Here is a 19,856-nt window from a genome sequence, read left to right as displayed (position 1 = left end):
TGCGGATCTAAGCCAAATACTAGGGATGGCCGATAATTATCGGCTTGATATCAGCGTAAAAATGTGATATCAGTCGACATCGGTATCATATTTTTTTTCCTGATCATGAAAACCGATATAAAAAAAACGCTGCATACAACACATATGTTCATTCCATCATGATGTCATGTTACACATATCGGTATCGACTGATTATTGGAAATTGAGAGTTGGCCAATATCGGCACATCGGTTTTTGTCCATTGACAAAGAAAGCTAAGAAGCTGAATAGTCGATGAGATTTTACGTTTTTTGCATAAGAGACACAAAGAGGTGATGATGGAACTCCACAATAGAAGAAAGATCGGTGCGGATCTAAGCCAAATACTAGGGATGGCCGATAATTATCGGCTTGATATCAGCGTAAAAATGTGATATCAGTCGATATCGGTATCAGATTTTTTTTCCTGATCATGAAAACCGATATAAAAAAACGCTGCATACAACACATATGTTAATTCCATCATGATGTCATGTTACACATCGGGATCGGCTGATTATTGGAAATTGAGAGTTGGACAATATCGGCACATCGGTTTTCGTCCATTGACAAAGAAAGCTAAGAAGCTGAATAGTCGATGAGATTTTACGTTTTTTTGCATAAGAGACACAAAGAGGTGATGATGGAACTCCACAATAGAAGACAGAACGGTGCGGATCTAAGCCAAAAAAACGTCCTAAATGTGTCAGAAGTGCATTTCGTCAGAGAACGAGCTGCATCTTTCCCTTTGAAATCCATGCTCCACAACCAGGAAGTGAAAGGCACCTCGCCGTGTCGTGCCGAGGAGGTTCGCACACACACAGTTCAGCTTCATGATGTTTAAAAATGGTTATTTTTAGTGTTGATTAATTTGTGGCATCATTGTACAGACATTTTGGCGAAACATCCATCCATCCATTTTCTATATGGATATATAAAAAATGGATTTTTCATCCTATTTTCCATCCTTCCCAAGTGTTTATTAATACCGTTTGCACTGCTGTAGCTACTGTATAATACTTCCACCTCTCAGTACTGAGCATTACATTGAGCTCTTCAGTCCGACTGCGTTATAGTGCAATTTGACTGTCTGGCTGAGAACCCCCCCCCCCCTACCTCAGATCCCCTCAATGAGCACATCAGTATGCAGAGCCGTCCTGTACGCCCCCAACGCAGGTAAGAAGAGCAACTGGTGCACGGCACATCCGAATCCAGAGCCCCCGAGGGATGCATACAAGCCACAAAACACAGTAGTGTGTGTACAAGCGCTGGGCTGCACAATGACTCCACATCGGAATTCATTACGGCGGCCGCACGGTACTCCCGGGACAAACACGCAAGGAGGTGGGAGAGGCTAAGCAGGGAGGGAGACCTTTCGGAATGATTGCACAGGAAATGCATCGTTTGTAAGCGGTAAGGATGAAGATTAAAATGACTCAAGAGGGCAAACTCACCGGGGAATGACGGCTAGCGCGGCGTGGAAAAACGGCGTGCTGTATATTCCTGCCTGCCGAGATGTCATCGATCGTAAAGGCGAGCTCGTGATTGATTAGAGACGTGATGAATGCTCCGTTTGACCTCAGGAGCTTCAAAGCGGAGCGGCTTCGTGTTTGGCGTTCTGTTCTACTCAAACCTTCCTCGTCATTTGGGAAATGTTCTTTCCCAACGTCCTGGTTCTCACTGCTTCCGCTTTCCAGGACAAAGACCTCAGCAGCGGTTCTACATTGTGGGTGTCATACCTGTTTCCTGGGTGGGGGCTTGAAGGTGGGCGTTGCGGTTTGGTTCCTCCAGGCCAGTGCGGGGCAGAACCACTCCACCTCGCTCAGGTAGATGAGGAAGGAGCAGTCCGAGCCGTCGACGCCGTAAAAAGCATAGCACGGGTCCGAGGTCCAACGGGCACGCATCCACTGAAACACACGCACAGGATTCTAACTTAACACTGACTTATGTACATGTTGACATAGTTTGGCGGGCCTGGCGTGACTTACATATTATATACATACGTACGTACATCACATCCTGTCATTTAACAGGCGGCTTTCCAGCTAAATTAGGGCGCTAGGGGGTTTTGGCGACACCTAGTGGCTGCAATAATTCACAGAGTTGAGCTTGTGACGCATTTAGGGACTCAAACATGACGGATACGCAGCATACCGGATGTTTTGTTAAGGAATACTTTGTCATACGTGTCTGTAAGTAATGTGCAAGCAGAATTATATGGGCAATGCTTTTAGCGTTGTTGAATTAGGACAGTAATTATGACGAGCATGCAGATTGTAGCTGACTGATTAAATACACGCGTATGGCTTTCAACTGATTTTAATTCATTTGTGGAGAAAAAATAATGAAGTATTGGTGTTAAAATGTATTAAGTGTGTTAATACTTTGATTAAACTGTAAAGTTTTCATGTACTTAAAAACACTGACTTAGTGGAGCTGCTGTAGCTTTAGTTCTTCTACATGTTGGGGTTTTTACATTTTTTATATTTGACATTGTCAAATATCATTTAACAAGAAAAAAACATACAAATGGACAAGTCAGCTTTAATTTGACAAGAAAAAAAAGAAAATATTAAAATAGTAAAATGGGAAAAAGTTGCAATTTTATAAGAACAAATTTGTAATAAAATGAGCAGAAATAATAATAGAAATAAATATAATATATTTATAAATAATATATATATAATATAATAATAATAAATAATAGTAGCACAGAGTTGAAAGGTTAAAGAAAAAATGTTATTTTAGTTGTAATATGAGAAAAAAAGCAAAATGAAGTTGTTGAAAAAAAGGTTATAATATGAAAATGAAGGCCTAATATCAGTAGATTAAGTTTTAAATAATTTCAGAAGAAAGTTTCAATATTTGGTGAAAAAAACCCGAAAATTCCTACTAATCACTAAACATTTCCACCTTTATCAACGTGGAGATTTTTTTCTTGGACTAGATTTAACTCCTTACCATATCAACATTTGTGTGTCTCAGGTCATTGATTTACTTTTCGTTGTCTACTAGACTACAATCGAGGAGGACTTACATCCATCTTTCCGGGACAGTCTGGGTAACGAGGGTCTTTGGGAATGTCACACTGCCCGAATGTTCCTTCTCTAGCTGCAGACAAGAAGGATGGGTGCTGGGTAGTTATCACAGATGGAACACAAGACCAAGACACCTGAGTTCATTTCAGCACCCCAAAAGGAGGGTAGGACCGTGTGCCGTTTGGCCAACGTACGGTTCCTCACATGAATTAGATCTTCTCGTGGGACAACGCTGGAAAAGACACTTGATGCAATTTTAAGTGGTTGAAAATAGCCAACTGCTAACATAGCACACAATAGCTAATTGCTAACACACCATTCTTGACATGATGTATGCTAACACACCATTCTTGACATAGCATATGCTAACACCCCATTCTTGTCATAATATATGCTAACACACCATTCTTGACGTAGCATATGCTAACACACCATTCCTGACGTAGCATATGCTAACACACCATTCCTGACGTAGCATATGCTAACACACGATTCTTGACGTAGCATATGCTAACACATTATTATTGACGTAACATATGCTAAGACCCCATTCAATGAGATAGCATACGCTAACACCCCATTGAATGAGATAGCATACGCTAACAACCCATTGAATGAGATAGCATACGCTAACAACCCATTGAATGAGATAGCATACGCTAACACCCCATTGAATGAGATAGCATACGCTAACACCCCATTGAATGAGATAGCATACGCTAACACCCCATTGAATGAGATAGCATACGCTAACACCCCACTGAATGAGATAGCATACGCTAACACCCCATTGAATGAGATAGCATACGCTAACACCCCACTGAATGAGATAGCATACGCTAACACCCCATTGAATGAGATAGCATACGCTAACACCCCACTGAATGAGATAGCATACGCTAACACCCCATTGAATGAGATAGCATACGCTAACACCCCATTGAATGAGATAGCATACGCTAACACCCCATTGAATGAGATAGCATACGCTAACACCCCATTGAGTGAGATAGCATACGCTAACACCCCATTGAATGAGATAGCATACGCTAACACCCCATTGAATGAGATAGCATACGCTAACACCACATTGAATGAGATAGCATATGCTAACACCACATTGAATGAGATAGCATACGCTAACACCCCATTGAATGAGAGCCAATTGAGGACCTGCATCCAAGGTCTCCCTTGGGAGGTAATAAGGCTCCTGCTGGTCCAGGTCTGGTCCAGGTCTGGTCCAGGTCTGTTCCAGGTCTGGTCCAGGTCTCCCATTGATCTCCTCCCTCCATCCTACCTCCAGCAGGTGTAGCTAACATTATGTCTGGACTAAGGACCAGTTTCAGTAAATGATTGGCCTTCTAGCTTCACATGCTTAATGACCATGTCAGCTTGTATTACCCATAGCCCCCCCCCCTCGTTCTGGCCCTGTCCTCATCTATCTGCACCCCCTCGCGTCTCCATCCATCCTTCTCCTCAAAGCACTAGTGAGCCCAATTAGAGGAGCAGGGTTGCGGCTCCTCCCCCACGCAGCACCTCGTCAGCGGCAGGGCCTCATTAGCATGATAGCGCCACTTTCTTTAATGCCGCATGTGGATGGGGCCCGATGAAACGGTATCGAACGTCATGCCACGTTAACGAGCCCCCACGTCACAGCCGGCCGTGTCGCGGACAAAGGGGGACAACTGGAAAGTGAATTCCAACATGCTTTTGCTTCCCGTTTCCACGCCACAAATTGAAAGTGGCGGCTAATGAAAGAGCCGGCGTGGCCACGTCACATTAGCGTGGAGAAGGTCACTCATCATCAGGATTTAAACATCCCCGCCCCGACACGAGAATGTGTTGTGAGACACACCTGAGTGCTTCCAGCCTGACATAAATGAAGGCTGCGCTCTTTGAATGGGCGACGCGTCGTGAATAATGTCCGTCATGTTCTGTGAGCTCAAGCAGGAAGTGCAAATTCACGTGGAAATTGTTCATCCGAGTCGTCAAGTACGCTCACACCTGACAGGCTGACAGGCCGGGCTGGTGGACCACAAGCTAAAGTGTTTTCCCAAATTGCATGGATTTCAATTGGACAGGTAAGATCCACCTGAAAGGCTACAACTATATTTGACACTCGAAACGTGACAGAGAGAGAGTGGGCCCGCCGTGTACGTGCACGCTCACGTGCACGCTCACATGCACGTGTGTGTGTGTGTGTTTCAATCTCACCTCTTTTGCTTGCAACGCTGCGCTGCAGAATCTGCTCCACCCTCCCTGCCATGTCGGACATGTTCTGGGCTATGGCCTGGATCCGCTCCATCAGACCCATCGGCTGAATCCTGGAACACACACGTGCACGTACACACACACGCACACGCACACGCACACGCACACGCACACGCACACACACACACACACACACACACACCTGTTATATTAGCATGGAATATCTTCATTTGCATACATCATTGATCAGCTGGAAGAATGACGTAAAAGATTCCCTGACTTACAATAGTACTGCAAATATACTTCATGTATACCTTATGGGAATGGGTATATATTCATATATATCTTATGGGAATGTATATATCTTCATATATACGTAACTTATGGAAATGTATTTATCTTCATATATAGCTTATGGGAATATATATATCTTCATATATGTAACTTATGGAAATGTATATATCTTCATATATAGCTTATGGGAATGTATATATTTTTATATATATCTTATGGGAATGTATATATCTTCATATATACGTAACTTATGGAAATGTATATATCGTCATATATAGCTTATGGGAATATATATATCTTCACATATACGTAACTTATGGAAATGTATATATCTTCACATATACGTAACTTATGGAAATGTATATATTTTCATATATAACTTATGGGAATGTATATATATCTTATAGGAATATATATATATCCCCGCCGCAATAAGTTAATTTCTGCAGAGGAGGATTTAATATTAAGAGAATATTTTCATATCTATATGATCCTTATGATGAGCTGGACCAGTCCAGGGGGTATACCCCGCCAGATAAATATACTTTTTCATGCTAGCTGCTACAATAATAATCATATGGCTGTAGCTTATGAGTCTTTTTTTTGTTTGTTTTAGTATCTAAATAGATATTTCCCATGAGGTCCGTTGTTAGCTAGCTCATATTAATGCATTTTCTCAGGTTTGAATACAAATAATAAAAGGGAAGTAAATATGTGTTGATGTGTCATTCTCTACAGACGAGTATGAGGCGTTCACAGGCATTCAGGTCCAGTTGGCTTATTGGTCCATGTTACCATATTGGCTAATATGATGTGTTATTTCACATAGAGAGGGCTGAAATTATGATGAAAAGCATATTTCCAAGGTCAGAATCAGGTTGTCTATGCTCTATCTATCTCTATGTCAACTTAACATCAGTTATCTTTTCACTTGTCAACGTGTCCTATTATTGATTTTGTCCACGTTTTATTTTTAACGCCATATAAATGACAGTCATGTTGAGCAAAGCGGCAGCGTGAGAGTTGATGTCACAATGGCGGCAACTCGCCACGGTGGATTTACTTAAAGACGACAGCTTTGATGACATTGGCCCCGCAGCTTCCTTTGTAGCTCCCAAACTTCCCAACACGGGCCTGCTACTTGCAACTAGTGTTAAACAGTCCAAGCATCACCCCCCCCCCCACCCCCCCACCCTTTTAAAAAGCCTCCTTTTTAATGAGCTCGCTCGCTTCTTCTCTCTGAGAAGCTCTTCAAAGTAATGGAATGACGCTTCTGCGTTCTGTGTGTGTGTGTGTGTGTGTGTGCGTGTGTGTGTGTGTGTGTGCATGCGTGTGTGTGTGTGTGCACACCAATAAACCACAAAACCCAGAGAGCTCATTTGCATACCTAAATTCCAACTTTTTTCCCTTATTCTTCCAGGAAGACAAACCCTTCTCTTTTATCATTTAGACCAGGAAATTGAAACGAAAGGCCACACACACACACACACACACACATGTACACACACACACACACACACACACACACACTCTACGCCTGTGGGGTCACAGGTCATCAATCATTGGTGCCAGATTCAATGGATCATTGGGACGTTTGTAGCATTCCGATATTCCCACTTGTGTCCCATCTTTAAGGTATTTCCATGCTTGACCGTCTCGTCTGAGTGCAGTGCGGTGAAGTGTGGGAGGCGGGGGGCCGCGTGGGGGGGGGCCAATCACATAACATTTCTTCATGGTTGGCAGGTGTGTATGTTTACAACCCGAAGGTGAGGGTTCCATACCCAGCTTGTTGCTCTGCGGAGCACGGCGCAGTTTGACGAGGTGTCACTCATGCGGGCGATGTCATTAGCGGCTAAAAACACCGTTTGGTACGTCCGGAACGACGACCCGGCAAGACGACATTGCAACATTTTGCGTTTAGGTTGTAGTCTGACATAAAAGTGTAGTGATCAGTACTTTGTGGCCAAATTGTACGTTGAAGCAGCGGCTGGTACTACTACACGCCACGGAACGATGGAGTATTCGCCAGGCGATGACGCTACCGTGTTCGAGCACGTAAGTGATGTGAAAAGGAGATACTTCCTCTTAGCGCTGTGGAGGAGTGATGGGAATGGACGGCGCATAAAGAGGTGGGGGGGGGGGCGCCTTTACTCCAACTCTGAGTAGATTCAAGTATGAGAGGTCTGTTGCTATGGTAACCACACTCATCTGGGCTGGCGGCTCCGACATGTCATATAAGACCGGCGCTTTTATTGTTTCCTTGGTCTGCTTCCTTGGTCTGCTTCCTTGGTCCGCTTCCTTGGTCCGCTTCCTTGGTCCGCTTCCTTGGTCCGCTTCCTTGGTCCGCTTCCTTGGTCCGCTTCCATTGGTCCGCTTCCATTGGTCCGCTTCCATTGGTCCGCTTCCATGGTCCGCTTCCTTGGTCCGCTTCCATTGGTCCGCTTCCTTGGTCCGCTTCCTTGGTCCGCTTCCATTGGTCCGCTTCCTTGGTCCGCTTCCTTGGTCCGCTTCCTTGGTCCGCTTCCATTGGTCCGCTTCCATTGGTCCGCTTCCATTGGTCCGCTTCCTTGGTCCGCTTCCTTGGTCCGCTTGCATTGGTCCGCTTGCATTGGTCCGCTTGCATTGGTCCGCTTGCATTGGTCCGCTTCCATGATCCGCTTCCTTGGTCCGCTTCCATTGGTCCGCTTCCATTGGTCCGCTTCCATTGGTCCGCTTCCATTGGTCCGCTTCCATTGGTCCGCTTCCATGGTCCGCTTCCTTGGTCCGCTTCCTTGGTCCGCTTCCTTGGTCCGCTTCTTGGTCCGCTCCCTTGGTCCGCTTCCATTGGTCCGCTTCCTTGGTCCGCTTCCATTGGTCCGCTTCCATTGGTCCGCTTCCATTGGTCCGCTCCCTTGGTCCGCTCCCTTGGTCCGCTTCCATTGGTCCGCTTCCATTGGTCCGCTCCCTTGGTCCGCTTCCTTGGTCCGCTTCCATTGGTCCGCTTCCATTGGTCCGCTTCCATTGGTCCGCTTCCATTGGTCCGCTTCCATTGGTCCGCTTCCATTGGTCCGCTTCCATTGGTCCGCTTCCATGGTCCACTCCCTTGGTCCGCTTCCATTGGTCCGCTTCCATTGGTCCGCTTCCATTGGTCCGCTTCCATGGTCCGCTTCCATTGGTCCGCTTCCTTGGTCCGCTTCCATTGGTCCGCTTCCTTGGTCCGCTTCCTTGGTCCGCTTCCTTGGTCCGCTTCCATTGGTCCGCTTCCATTGGTCCGCTTCCATTGGTCCGCTTCCATTGGTCCGCTTCCATTGGTCCGCTTCCATTGGTCCGCTCCCATTGGTCCGCTCCCATTGGTCCGCTTCCATTGGTCCGCTTCCATTGGTCCGCTTCCTTGGTCCGCTCCCTTGGTCTGGAACCAATACAACAATCAATACTAAAAAAGTTAAGCTACTATTGGAACTCGGACGCCGGGAAGAATGTCCAGATTGGTTCCATGAAGGGCTTGGATCCGGATCCGTGTACCACGGGGCCGCGCATTGGATAAACGGTCTCAGCATCTCTTATGTTGCTATGGATGCAAGGGTGGAGGTGGCGGGCGGATGCTACGGACCGTGACCACAGGCAGGTCTGGAACGCCCGGGAGAGTTTAGGACAGGCCGTGGGTGTCCTAAACTGTGTTGCTAGATCCCAAGATTGCACGGACCCCATTAAAGTACGTTCATAAAGACCCTCGGCTGCCATGCCTCCAGTGTCCAACTCCTCATCCCGTCATGGAGAGGAGCCATTAGAGTACATCACATGTCACGTTTAGGGACGTCGAGAAGAACATAATTCATGTTTGAGGACTGGATGGATTGTGGATTTTCAGGATCGTGAGCCCAGAGAAAACATGCTGGTTCTTCACAAGAGCTGAAGAGCAACCCGTTAGTGTTATAGTGTGTGGCATTACTAACGAGGCACGCAGCTAAGAGGAAGATCTAACTCCAGACAAAGCCGCTGAGATGTGCCGTGCAAGCCAGATACCAGACAGCCGAGTAAAGTCACTGCCAGCAGAAGCTGATATGAACCGACTAGAAAAGTCAGACTAAAAGACAAAAGTGAAAGCCAACAAAGAACAAAGAACGTCAAGTTGCAGCAGATGTGGTTCCAACATGGAGCTCAATAAGTCAGAAAGGAGAACGATGAACGGTGAAAGACGATGAGGGTCTTTTCAACCGATCGGGTTGTTTACCACGTAGAGACTGACCACACCTTGGCATGCTCCGAGGGGGCTTGGAGAACTTGGGAGTTCTACGGACACAACCACTGAGTGGGCGAGCGGCATGGCAGCTGTGGGCGCATCCGAGGAGAAGATCATCCCTCACTGTGGAGGACGTTGTTTACTTCTCCATCCGGGATGCCAATCAGGGCTTCAGGTAAAACTCAAAGGTCTGCACATTTAGGACTCCCACTGGGAGCTTCAGGTTCAGGTTCAGGTTGGGATTGTGGAGCAGTCAAGCGGAAATGACTCCACAGGGATTGTTTGCTCTTCCAGAAACCATATGCAGATCCTTGAAATCGGAGCCGTGCTGCGACATGACGGTCATGGATTAATACCACGCTATCTCTGTACCTTCAACGTGTCATCAATAACATCCACCTGTGTTACGCATGGAGCGGTCTACGGGGGTTTATGGGAAACAAGCAGACCTGGACTGTTAATGACTACCTTGCTAGGCCGACCGAGATCCTAGATCCTAGATCCTAGATCCCAGATCCTAGATCCCAGATCCTAGGTCAGACACAGTACCCCGTTGACCACGCCTCATGAATATAGCACCCACCATGACTTAAGACCTTAAGTGCTTCTCGATTATTTGACATTTTTTAGGTTGAAGGAGCTTCCTGGAGGTCAGTCATCAGGTTCTGTGCTAACTTGGCGTGTCCATAGTACACAGAAGAAGCCAGCGAAGGAGACGTGCTTGGCTTACCTGTCCAAGACCGAGGCCAGCTCGTCCAGCTTGTGGGTTTCAGTGGAGTTACCCAACCTGGACAGAGCGTCCATCCTCTTCAGAATGACCTCCAGCATGTCGCTGATCTTCCTTAGCACGCTGCGGGATTCCTGGGCCCCGAATACTAAAAAGCAAAGGGACGAGACAGGCAGCGTGATAATCATATATAAAACTCATATTTTTATTTATTTGACAAACAGTAAGAGCAACATAAATGCATCCTATTCTTCTGATATGAATTCTCTTTTTCACACACCAAGGCTAAAGCTACTTTATTGAAGTTTTTCCTGTCCTTCATTACTAAACCAACAGCTCACTGGAAGCTGGAGGGGGCGGGGGCGAGGGTGGGGGTGGGGGGGATGTTGGGGGGGAGCACAATCAGCATTTTATTCTGACAGTATTGGTTTTGCTTTCTTGCTCGGCTCAAATAATTAATGACCCGGCTGGTGGTCTAGTGCCGTTAGCAAACACCGCGTCAATTAAGCCTACAGCACCGGGCCGCGGGGTCAGGGACTGCATGGCAACACGTCCAGGTCCTAACCCTGCTGTGTTTCCTTTCATCGCGCTGAGCTCTGAACGCTAATTAACACACCGTAGCATCAGAGTCAGGGAATCCTGGCTACTAAGTCATTCTTAAGCCTGCGTCATGTCGCTACATAACGTATCCCACCAGGCATGGAAGTTGGAGAAGGACCATCGATGCTACCAGGGAGGACAATCACACTTTTTACGTAGATCATTAACCAGTCCATCAGGATTGACCAGTCCATCTTTGGGACTTTACCAGTCGGTCATGAAAATAGTCGGACTTATATAAGCCCGTACGCCTCACCAGTCTCCAGACACGCACCCCGCTAGCCCCCGCCCTGAGACCAGTCCACCAAACCCAGGGGTGCTAGTGCACTACTTCCGGGAGTGGATGCTTTTTTGTCCAATCAGATTTCAGCTTCTGCGTGTTGCCACATCGATGTAATCTACCCAGGGCCTTCAGAATCAGCAGTGCTGGCCCACACGTCACCAGTCAGTAATATTTAAAAGTGTTTTTGGGAGGGGGTGTTAAAAACATGGTCATGTAACCAGAATTTTATACCACCCACACCAAAGACCTTAATCTGAGGGGAGAAGAAAACCAGTCAGGACAAGGAAGCGAGGCCCCCAAGGACTGGGTTTGCCTTGGACCCCCATATGACCAAATAAGCCCATCTTTAGGCCCTAAGGCCCCTAAGGTTAGGATGGAAATCAGTCGGGACGGCCATGTGTTTTGTACTGTAAGTAGCTTCTGCTACTGCATACAATACACCAATACCGTACCACCAATACCAATACCAAAACCTTCTAAAAGGTTGTATTCATTAGTACAATTTAAACACCCTAAATTTGCACCATTAAAAACACATAAAGCTTACTTTTTGGAAGACTTCACCCTGGTCACAGTTTCCCAAAAGCTCACACTTTAAGAACAAAAAAAAAAAACCTAATTTGACCAAGGTCAGCTGCCAAAGGCTCCAACCCGCCCTTGACCTTGAACAGAATGAGCGACAGAAAATAATCAGAATGAATAATAACCGTAATCAGGCTTCTGTAGCCCTGAAGTGGATTTGAGGCTACCTGAGGTGAAAGTAAATGTTCAGCCTGGCGTTCCTCGGTTTGCAAACTGCTAGACTTCCTTCCTGCAGCCACCTCTCCCCTCGGGGAAATCTTATTACATCTCCAGTACTCGGAAAAAGAAGCCAAATAAAACGCTTTGCTCTCTGTGTACTGTGTACTGTGTACAAGAATACTTGTGCGACACTGAGGTTTAAAGTTCAAGGTTCAGACAAAAGTTGCAGGAGAATTTCCGTACACGAGTGAAAAGTATGTTTGGCGTATTGGAGATAAATATGTCTTCCTAGTCAAATATGCCGACGGAAGCTCAATAATTCAACAGTTGGATCATTTTTCACTTCCGTGAAAGAAAGAGATAAAATGGATTCTTCTCCAAACGGCGTTGTTGTGGACGTCTGACAAAGACTTAAGAATGATTGAAAACAAACAGGACAATAAAACAGAAAGAACGAAAGCTATTCGTACCGCGGTTCATAAATACGCCTGTCACCATAATCAATGAATCAATTAACCACATGACAATTAAAACAAACTCGGTCATTTTGCCGGGCTCAATATATCGACATCCTCTACTCTCTCTCGACCAAAGAGGCTGGATGACAACACGTTTCAGTACGGGCATCCGACTCGGCATCCGACTCGGCACCCGGGCGTGTTGGTTCTATAGCAGAATGAAGGCGTGGTCAAGCCTCCTGTTCAAAAGTGGCTTTCCTACGAATGCTTAGCCGCCATAAGACGGTTATCCTTGTGGTACCTTTCCTGACACCTCCGACCTCCGTGGACGCATGGCGGCATAGCACATCCGATATTCAAGCCCCTTGGTCGATAAAAAAACAGAAGCCACAAACCAAACACCTTTGCTCTAGCACAGGGGTGGGCAAACTTTTTGACTCGCGGGCGCATTGATATAACAAAATTTCCAAAGGGGGGGGGGGGGGGGGGCCGACTATATATTTTACACGTAACAGTCCACCTGGTATTATTGTATCTGTAAAATTGTCATGCAATCTGCTATTATTATTTATTATTTTATATTTATATTTAAATATTTTAAAAATAATAAAATATTATAATAATTAAAATAAAATTAAAATAATAATTCTTATATTATTATTATGTAAAATACGCAAATATAACAATATTATTATATATAGTTAATATAATAATTAGCATTAATATAATAAATATAATAATCATAATAGTTATAATAATAATATAATAATTATTATGTTAATTTTTATTATTATTATGTGCTTGTGTCTCTTTTTTCAGGAGCACTTTTTAAACAACAGACCATGTCAAACAACGAAATTGATACAACCATCAAAAGGTTGGCTCAGGCCATGATGCCAGGTTGTATGTTGAGTTTAAATTAAATACTTTTGAAAGATTGGACGGGCCGTATTCAAACACTTGGCGGGCCGGATGTGGCCCCCGGGCTGTAGTTTGCCCACCCCTGCTCTAGCACATTCGACTCTATGACATCTGTGAAATATTTTTGTGGAACGGTTCTCCCTGCCGGTAAGGTTTCATTTTGAGGCTATCTTTGCCTGCTCGTACTTTTAATAAGAACCTGCGGGTACCGGATAAGGACCCCCGATGTTTGCTCTAAGTTGGCTGGTCTGTGAGCTGCAGTGCTGCAGTAAATCTGGGAGCCTCTGGGCTTAAGTGTGGGAAGGAGAACTCACAATTCTTCACAGTAATGCTTCTCATAAATCACCATTACCGACACCAAACACCCTTTCTTCCTACACACTACATTTTTAGCACCGGGCCTTATATAGCGTACGCGTGCAATCAACCCTCCATTACTCGCTCGTAGCAACGCTTGTGTTACCGAGTAGAGTTGAGGTGATACCTGGCCGGCGTGGAGGCTCGGCTGTGTGATTCCTCATCTGCTGGTTAATAAAGAGCTTAAAGGCTGCAGCTAATCTCCTTTAACGACTCCATTACGGTGATGCCACAGCATCATTAATATCCAACCTCTTCTTATATTCCATCACCGTGTTACTCAACCCTGGCCGAGCGAGCCAAACGCTAAATCTGTACAGCGTAGAGCCGCATTTTACGATAACTACTGCAGACATAACAGGTTCAACTCATAGAAGGCCTGCTTGGCACACATACACTCACATAGCACAACCAGAGTTGTTGCAGCCCTTCCACACTAGTTATAGACAATGTCTGAAGCAGCGGCACGCAGGAAACTCCTACGGGACGACAAAAGTCGTAAGTTATAGCAGAAAGGACGACCGGCTGTCGATGGCGAGTTGTGGGGTTTCAACACTTAAACCTTGCCATTCGAAGGAGTTAAACACCAGGACCCCCCTAAGGAGTTAAACACCAGGGCCCCCCTAAGGAGTTAAACACCAGGGCCCCCCTAAGGAGTTAAACACCAGGGCCCCCCCAAAGGAGTTAAACACCAGGGCCCCCCCTAAGGAGTTAAACACCAGGGCCCCCCAAAGGAGTTAAACACCAGGGTCCCCCAAAGGAGTTAAACACCAGGGCCCCCCAAAGGAGTTAAACACCAGGGCCCCCTAAGGAGTTAAACACCAGGGCCCCCTAAGGAGTTAAACACCAGGGCCCCCTTAAGGAGTTAAACACCAGGGCCCCCTTAAGGAGTTAAACACCAGGGCCCCCTAAGGAGTTAAACACCAGGGCCCCCTAAGGAGTTAAACACCAGGGCCCCCAAAGGAGTTAAACACCAGGGCCCCCTAAGGAGTTATACACCAGGGCCCCCTAAGGAGTTATACACCAGGGCCCCCGAAGGAGTTAAACATCAGGGCCCCCGAAGGAGTTAAACATCAGGGCCCCCTAAGGAGTTAAACACCAGGGCCCCCTAAGGAGTTATACACCAGGGCCCCCTAAAGAATAATTCACCAGGGCCCCCCACCAGGGCCCCCTAAGGAGTTAAACACCAGGGCCCCTGAAGGAGTTATACACCAGGGCCCCCGAAGGAGTTAAACATCAGGGCCCCCTAAGGAGTTATACACCAGGGCCCCCTACCAGGGCCCCCTAAGGAGTTAAACATCAGGGCCATTAGACGTCACCAGTCAGACCAGCGAGTGGTTCTCCTCTCTCGGACCTTCTGATGATGTTCCTTGATGTCCACTTCCACGTCCACTGTAAAAACCTTTCTTTGTCCCCGCCCACTTCCTGTTACTTTGGCGTCCCATTCAGTATTTTATTTGTTTGGAGACACTCGGGTCCACGTTCTCATTCTCGCGTGTCACCAAGATTCGAACTCGCACACAGTCAGCCTCTTCCTTCCGCTTTCACTCCTAATTCCAATATTCATTACGGGGGGGCTGATTGAGGTGGAGTTTTGGCAGCACCGGGGGGGGGGGGGGAGGGGGGCAGATCCAGAAGCTATCAGAGCAGAGACCGACTGTCACTCATCCTCTGTGCTACTCCAGCCTCTTATTACGGCTGACGTGTCGGAAATGGAAAGACGCCGCACGATGGCTTTAATGGCTTCAATTAGAAGGCGACGCCGTCCGCAGATGCGAGACGCCGCCTTTGTTTAGCTGACTTTTATTATCATCCACGCCACGGTCACAGCTCATTGTCGCTGGCTGCTCGGAAGATGATGCATCTCCGTCCTCAGACGCCAAAGTCGGGCTCGGCCAAACACGGAGCTCGGCTGATAAAGCTTCCGGCTATTAAAGCACGCGGCCTGTCGCGCCAAACAATGAGGATATGACTTATTACGAGTTGCATCCTCTTTCATGCGCTGCGTGCTTCCATTGTGGCAAACCAGGACAATATGATGATCATTTGCATAAACATATTTCCTGTCTTGCATGCATGAAAAATCAACATTACCTGAACCGAGACTGAACTTCCTGACCCACTTTGAGCTCTTCAAACATCTGACGTTTAATCTGCATCGTTCCTGCCATTGATCAGCCTGCTGCGTCAATCAGTCATGGAACATTCATTCATTCATTTTCTACCGCTTTTCCTCACCAGGGTCGTGGGGGGTGCTGGAGCCTATCCCAGCTGTCTTCGGGCGTGAGGCGGGGTACACCCTGGACTGGTGGCCAGCCAATCACAGGGCACATATAGACAAACAACCATTCACACTCACATTCATACCTATGGACAATTTGGAGTGGCTAATTAACTTTTTTGGAATGTGGGAGGAAACCGGAGTACCCGGAGAAAACCCACGCATGCACGGGGAGAACATGCAAACTCCACACAGGGATGGCCGAGGGTGGAATTGAACCCTGGTCTCTGAGCTGTGAGGTCTGCGCACTAAACACTCGATCAAATAACGATGTTCTCCAGCTAATTTACAGGAACCGTTGCAATGAAGTTGTTCCTTCCCGGTGGTACGCCCAGGAGACCACTCAATCTACATCTACATCAACGACATCTACATCTACAACATCAACATCAACATCTACAACATCAACATCTACAACATCAACATCTACATCTACAGCATCAACATCAACATCTACAACATCTACAACATCAACATCTACAACATCTACAACATCAACATCTACATCAACTTCTACAACATCAACATCTACAACATCAACATTTACTACATCAACATCTACTACATCAACATCTACAGCATCAACATCTACATCTACAGCATCAACATCAACATCTACAACATCTACAACATCAACATCTACAACATCTACAACAACTTCTACAACATCAACATCTACAACAACTTCTACTACATCAACATCTACTACATCTACATCAACATCAACATCTACAGCATCAACATCTACATCTACATCTACATCAACATCAACATCAACATCAACATCTACAACATCAACATCTACTACATCAACAACATCAACATCTACTACATCAACATCTACATCAACATCTACATCTACAGTGTCTGCACAGATTAAACCCACACAGACCATTTGGGTGGTGCAGAACCAGGAAGTTCTAGAAAGTTTTCTGTGCGGGTTAAGGTAGCTCCCCCGTAGCTCACGTTCTGTCGGGGGCGGGAAGTCCGCCCACAATGACGACTGCTCACGTTGGAAAGGCAGCGTTGCAAAGAGTGCCTTGCACCAGGGCCACAAGGCAGCATCTGGTGTTTATGTTGCTGATGCAAAAACGGGAGAGGAATGGAATGGGTCGGCAGGGAAAGTCTTCTGCGGTGAAGCAGCTTGGGAAGAAAATAACGACACATTTCTCTTAACACCTTTTGCACTCGCTGTCATGGACGGCGTTCCCTGCTGGGTTTCATTTGATTTGTATTCCGGATGATTTTCTGCCCGACGACGTGTGTGTGTGTGTGTATGTGTGTGTGTGTGTGTGTATGTGTGTGTGTGTGTGTGTGTCATGAGTCATAACATGGGCTCAGCGCAGCCGGAGCTTCAGGCGGGATACGTAGCCACGGAGGTGTGTGGCGTGCGTACAAGCGAGGAGCTTCGTCCGCCATGTTTATGTACAGTACCCTCCACACATATACGGCGAATAAGCGTGGGGATTTACATAGATTGACGCTGGGCGGCTCGCGGTAAGACTGATTTTAATGAGCTGAAGGCCGAGCGAGCCTTCCCTTGACTATAGCGTGCGAGCGCTAAATTAATCAGACAGCTCTCCTGTCGTCTACGAGCCTCCGACTCTGCATATAGAGCCTCGTTAATGAGCAACAACCTTTCAATTGTTTTCCCGTAATGGCACCCAACGCACATCGCTGGAGCGTCCCCTGTTTACTACACTTAAACGTGCGCCCCCGGCTCCCGTTATTCACGCTAGCAAGCAAAGCCATCCAACAAGGCTGCTATCTCTGTTATTCCCAAGGCTTGGAGTGCGTACGGATAATGGAGCTCCGGCAATTATTTCATCAACAAAGTACGAACAAGGGCGGCACGGTGGTCTAGGGGTTAGCGCACAGACCTCACAGCTAGGAGACCAGGGTTCAATCCCACCCTCGGGCATCTCTGTGTGGAGTTTGCATGTTCTCCCCGTGCATGCGTGGGTTTTCTCCGGGTACTCCGGTTTCCTCCCACATTCCAAAAACATGCTAGGTTAATTGGCCACTCCAAATTGTCCATAGGTATGAATGTGAGTGTGAATGGTTGTTTGTCTATATGTGCCCTGTGATTGGCTGGCGACACATTCCACATTCCAAAAACATGCTAGGTTAATTGGCAACTCCAAATTGTCCATAGGTATGAATGTGAGTGTGAATGGTTGTTTGTCTATATGTGCCCTGTGATTGGCTGGCCACCAGTCCAGGGTGTACCCCGCCTTACGCCCGAAGACAGCTGGGATAGGCTCCAGCACCCCCCGCGACCCTCGTGAGGAAAAGCGGTAGAAAATGAATGAATGAAAGTACGAACAAATGATCTGTGATTGGCCTGGCGACCAGTCCAGGGTGTACCCCGCCTTATGCCCAAAGACAGCTGGGATAGGCTCCAGCACCCCCCGCGACCCTCGTGAGGAAAAGCGGTAGAAAATGAATGAATGAAAGTACGAACAAATGATCTGTGACGGACAGACGGAGATGCAGAGTCAACAGCATGTCAGACATTGATAAAAGGTGAAACAGCGGTCCAAAAGCTAACACTGCCCCCCCCCCCCCCCCCCCTCTGCTGTGGACGTTTCTATGCGCGGCCACGAAGCGGAAACACTGACACCGTGCTGAGAAAGATAACCGGCTTTCTCTCCGGGTAACACTCCCAATGTCCACTTCCAGCCGGAACCCGTCACTGCGATAAAGAACACGGCGCCCTTTGTGATCGCTATCAATTGCAATGCATACGTACGCCAACGTACACATGCGGCACTCAGGCGGGATGTGGAGTTAAGTTATATGGACAAAAGTATTGGTTATTGCACCCGTGGGGAGTTAAAACGGGGGCAAACACGAGGCCCTCCTTGACGCTATGACGGCTTCTACATCCTGGGAAGAAAAGTGGGAAAGGATTTCAACAAAGTTCTTTCATTCATTCATTTTCTACCGCAGGGGATGCTGGAGCCTATCCCAGCCGTCTTTGGGCGATAGGCTGGTGGCCAGTCAATCACAGGGCACATATAGACAAACAACCATTCACACTCACATTCATACCTATGGACTGAATTTGGAGTCAACAATTAACCTAGCATGTTTTTGGAATGTGGGAAGAAACCGGAGTACTTGGAGAAAACCCACGCATGCACGGGGAGAACATGGGTGGGATTGAACCCTGGTCTCCTAGCTGTGAGGTTTGTGCGCTAACCACTCAATCACCGTGCAGCCATCCTTTAACAAAGTAATAAGGAATATAAGGTATAGCTTCCGGCTCACACTAAAACTGGACAGTCTAGGACGGTGCAGAACTCATCCGTCACCAAAGACCCCCTGTATGGAATTCATCCATGGAATTTGTGCGAATAAAGTTGCAGACTTGTTTTCAAAGTAACTCTTGGGGAAAAAAACTTCCCTAATCAGGAAAACAGTAGGTCAACGCTGGGGGGTGAAAGCACAGCGGTCAGGCTGGCTGGGATGAATTCACTGCAAAGGACCGTCCAAACAAATCCAGAGAGAAGTATCCAAAGTCTACATGCAAAGAGCAGCATCGTCGGTACAGATAGAAGCCCGTCTAGGGACACAAGGTAGACATGATGGACTCTGATGAACAGAGCGGGGGGGGGGGGGTCCGCCAGCAATCAAGGAAGCGCCACGCAGCTCTCAGCACGCTGCCGGCTTCTTCATTACCAGCACGGATCACAACGCTGGGGA

General features: G+C 46.9%; 1 protein-coding gene across 1 annotated transcript in view; it reads right to left on the bottom strand.

Annotated features, from left to right (window-relative positions):
• The window catches only part of LOC131103606 (alpha-1,6-mannosylglycoprotein 6-beta-N-acetylglucosaminyltransferase B-like), a 52,657-nt gene that overhangs the window by 31,328 nt on the left and 1,473 nt on the right, over positions 1-19,856 (bottom strand). Inside the window, exons 3-6 of the mRNA XM_058050010.1 lie at positions 10,511-10,655; positions 5,271-5,380; positions 3,056-3,129; positions 1,758-1,925 (exon numbers count right to left, since the gene is read on the bottom strand). Coding sequence (XP_057905993.1) covers positions 1,758-1,925; positions 3,056-3,129; positions 5,271-5,380; positions 10,511-10,655 — 497 coding nt within the window. The remainder of the gene's footprint in view (positions 1-1,757; positions 1,926-3,055; positions 3,130-5,270; positions 5,381-10,510; positions 10,656-19,856) is intronic.

This window comes from Doryrhamphus excisus, chromosome 15, assembly GCF_030265055.1.
Source record: "Doryrhamphus excisus isolate RoL2022-K1 chromosome 15, RoL_Dexc_1.0, whole genome shotgun sequence".
In the NCBI taxonomy this organism is placed as follows: Eukaryota; Metazoa; Chordata; class Actinopteri; order Syngnathiformes; family Syngnathidae; genus Doryrhamphus; species Doryrhamphus excisus.
The sequence above is the reverse complement of the archived record's forward strand: the minus strand, read 5'-3'. Positions and strand labels throughout refer to the sequence as shown.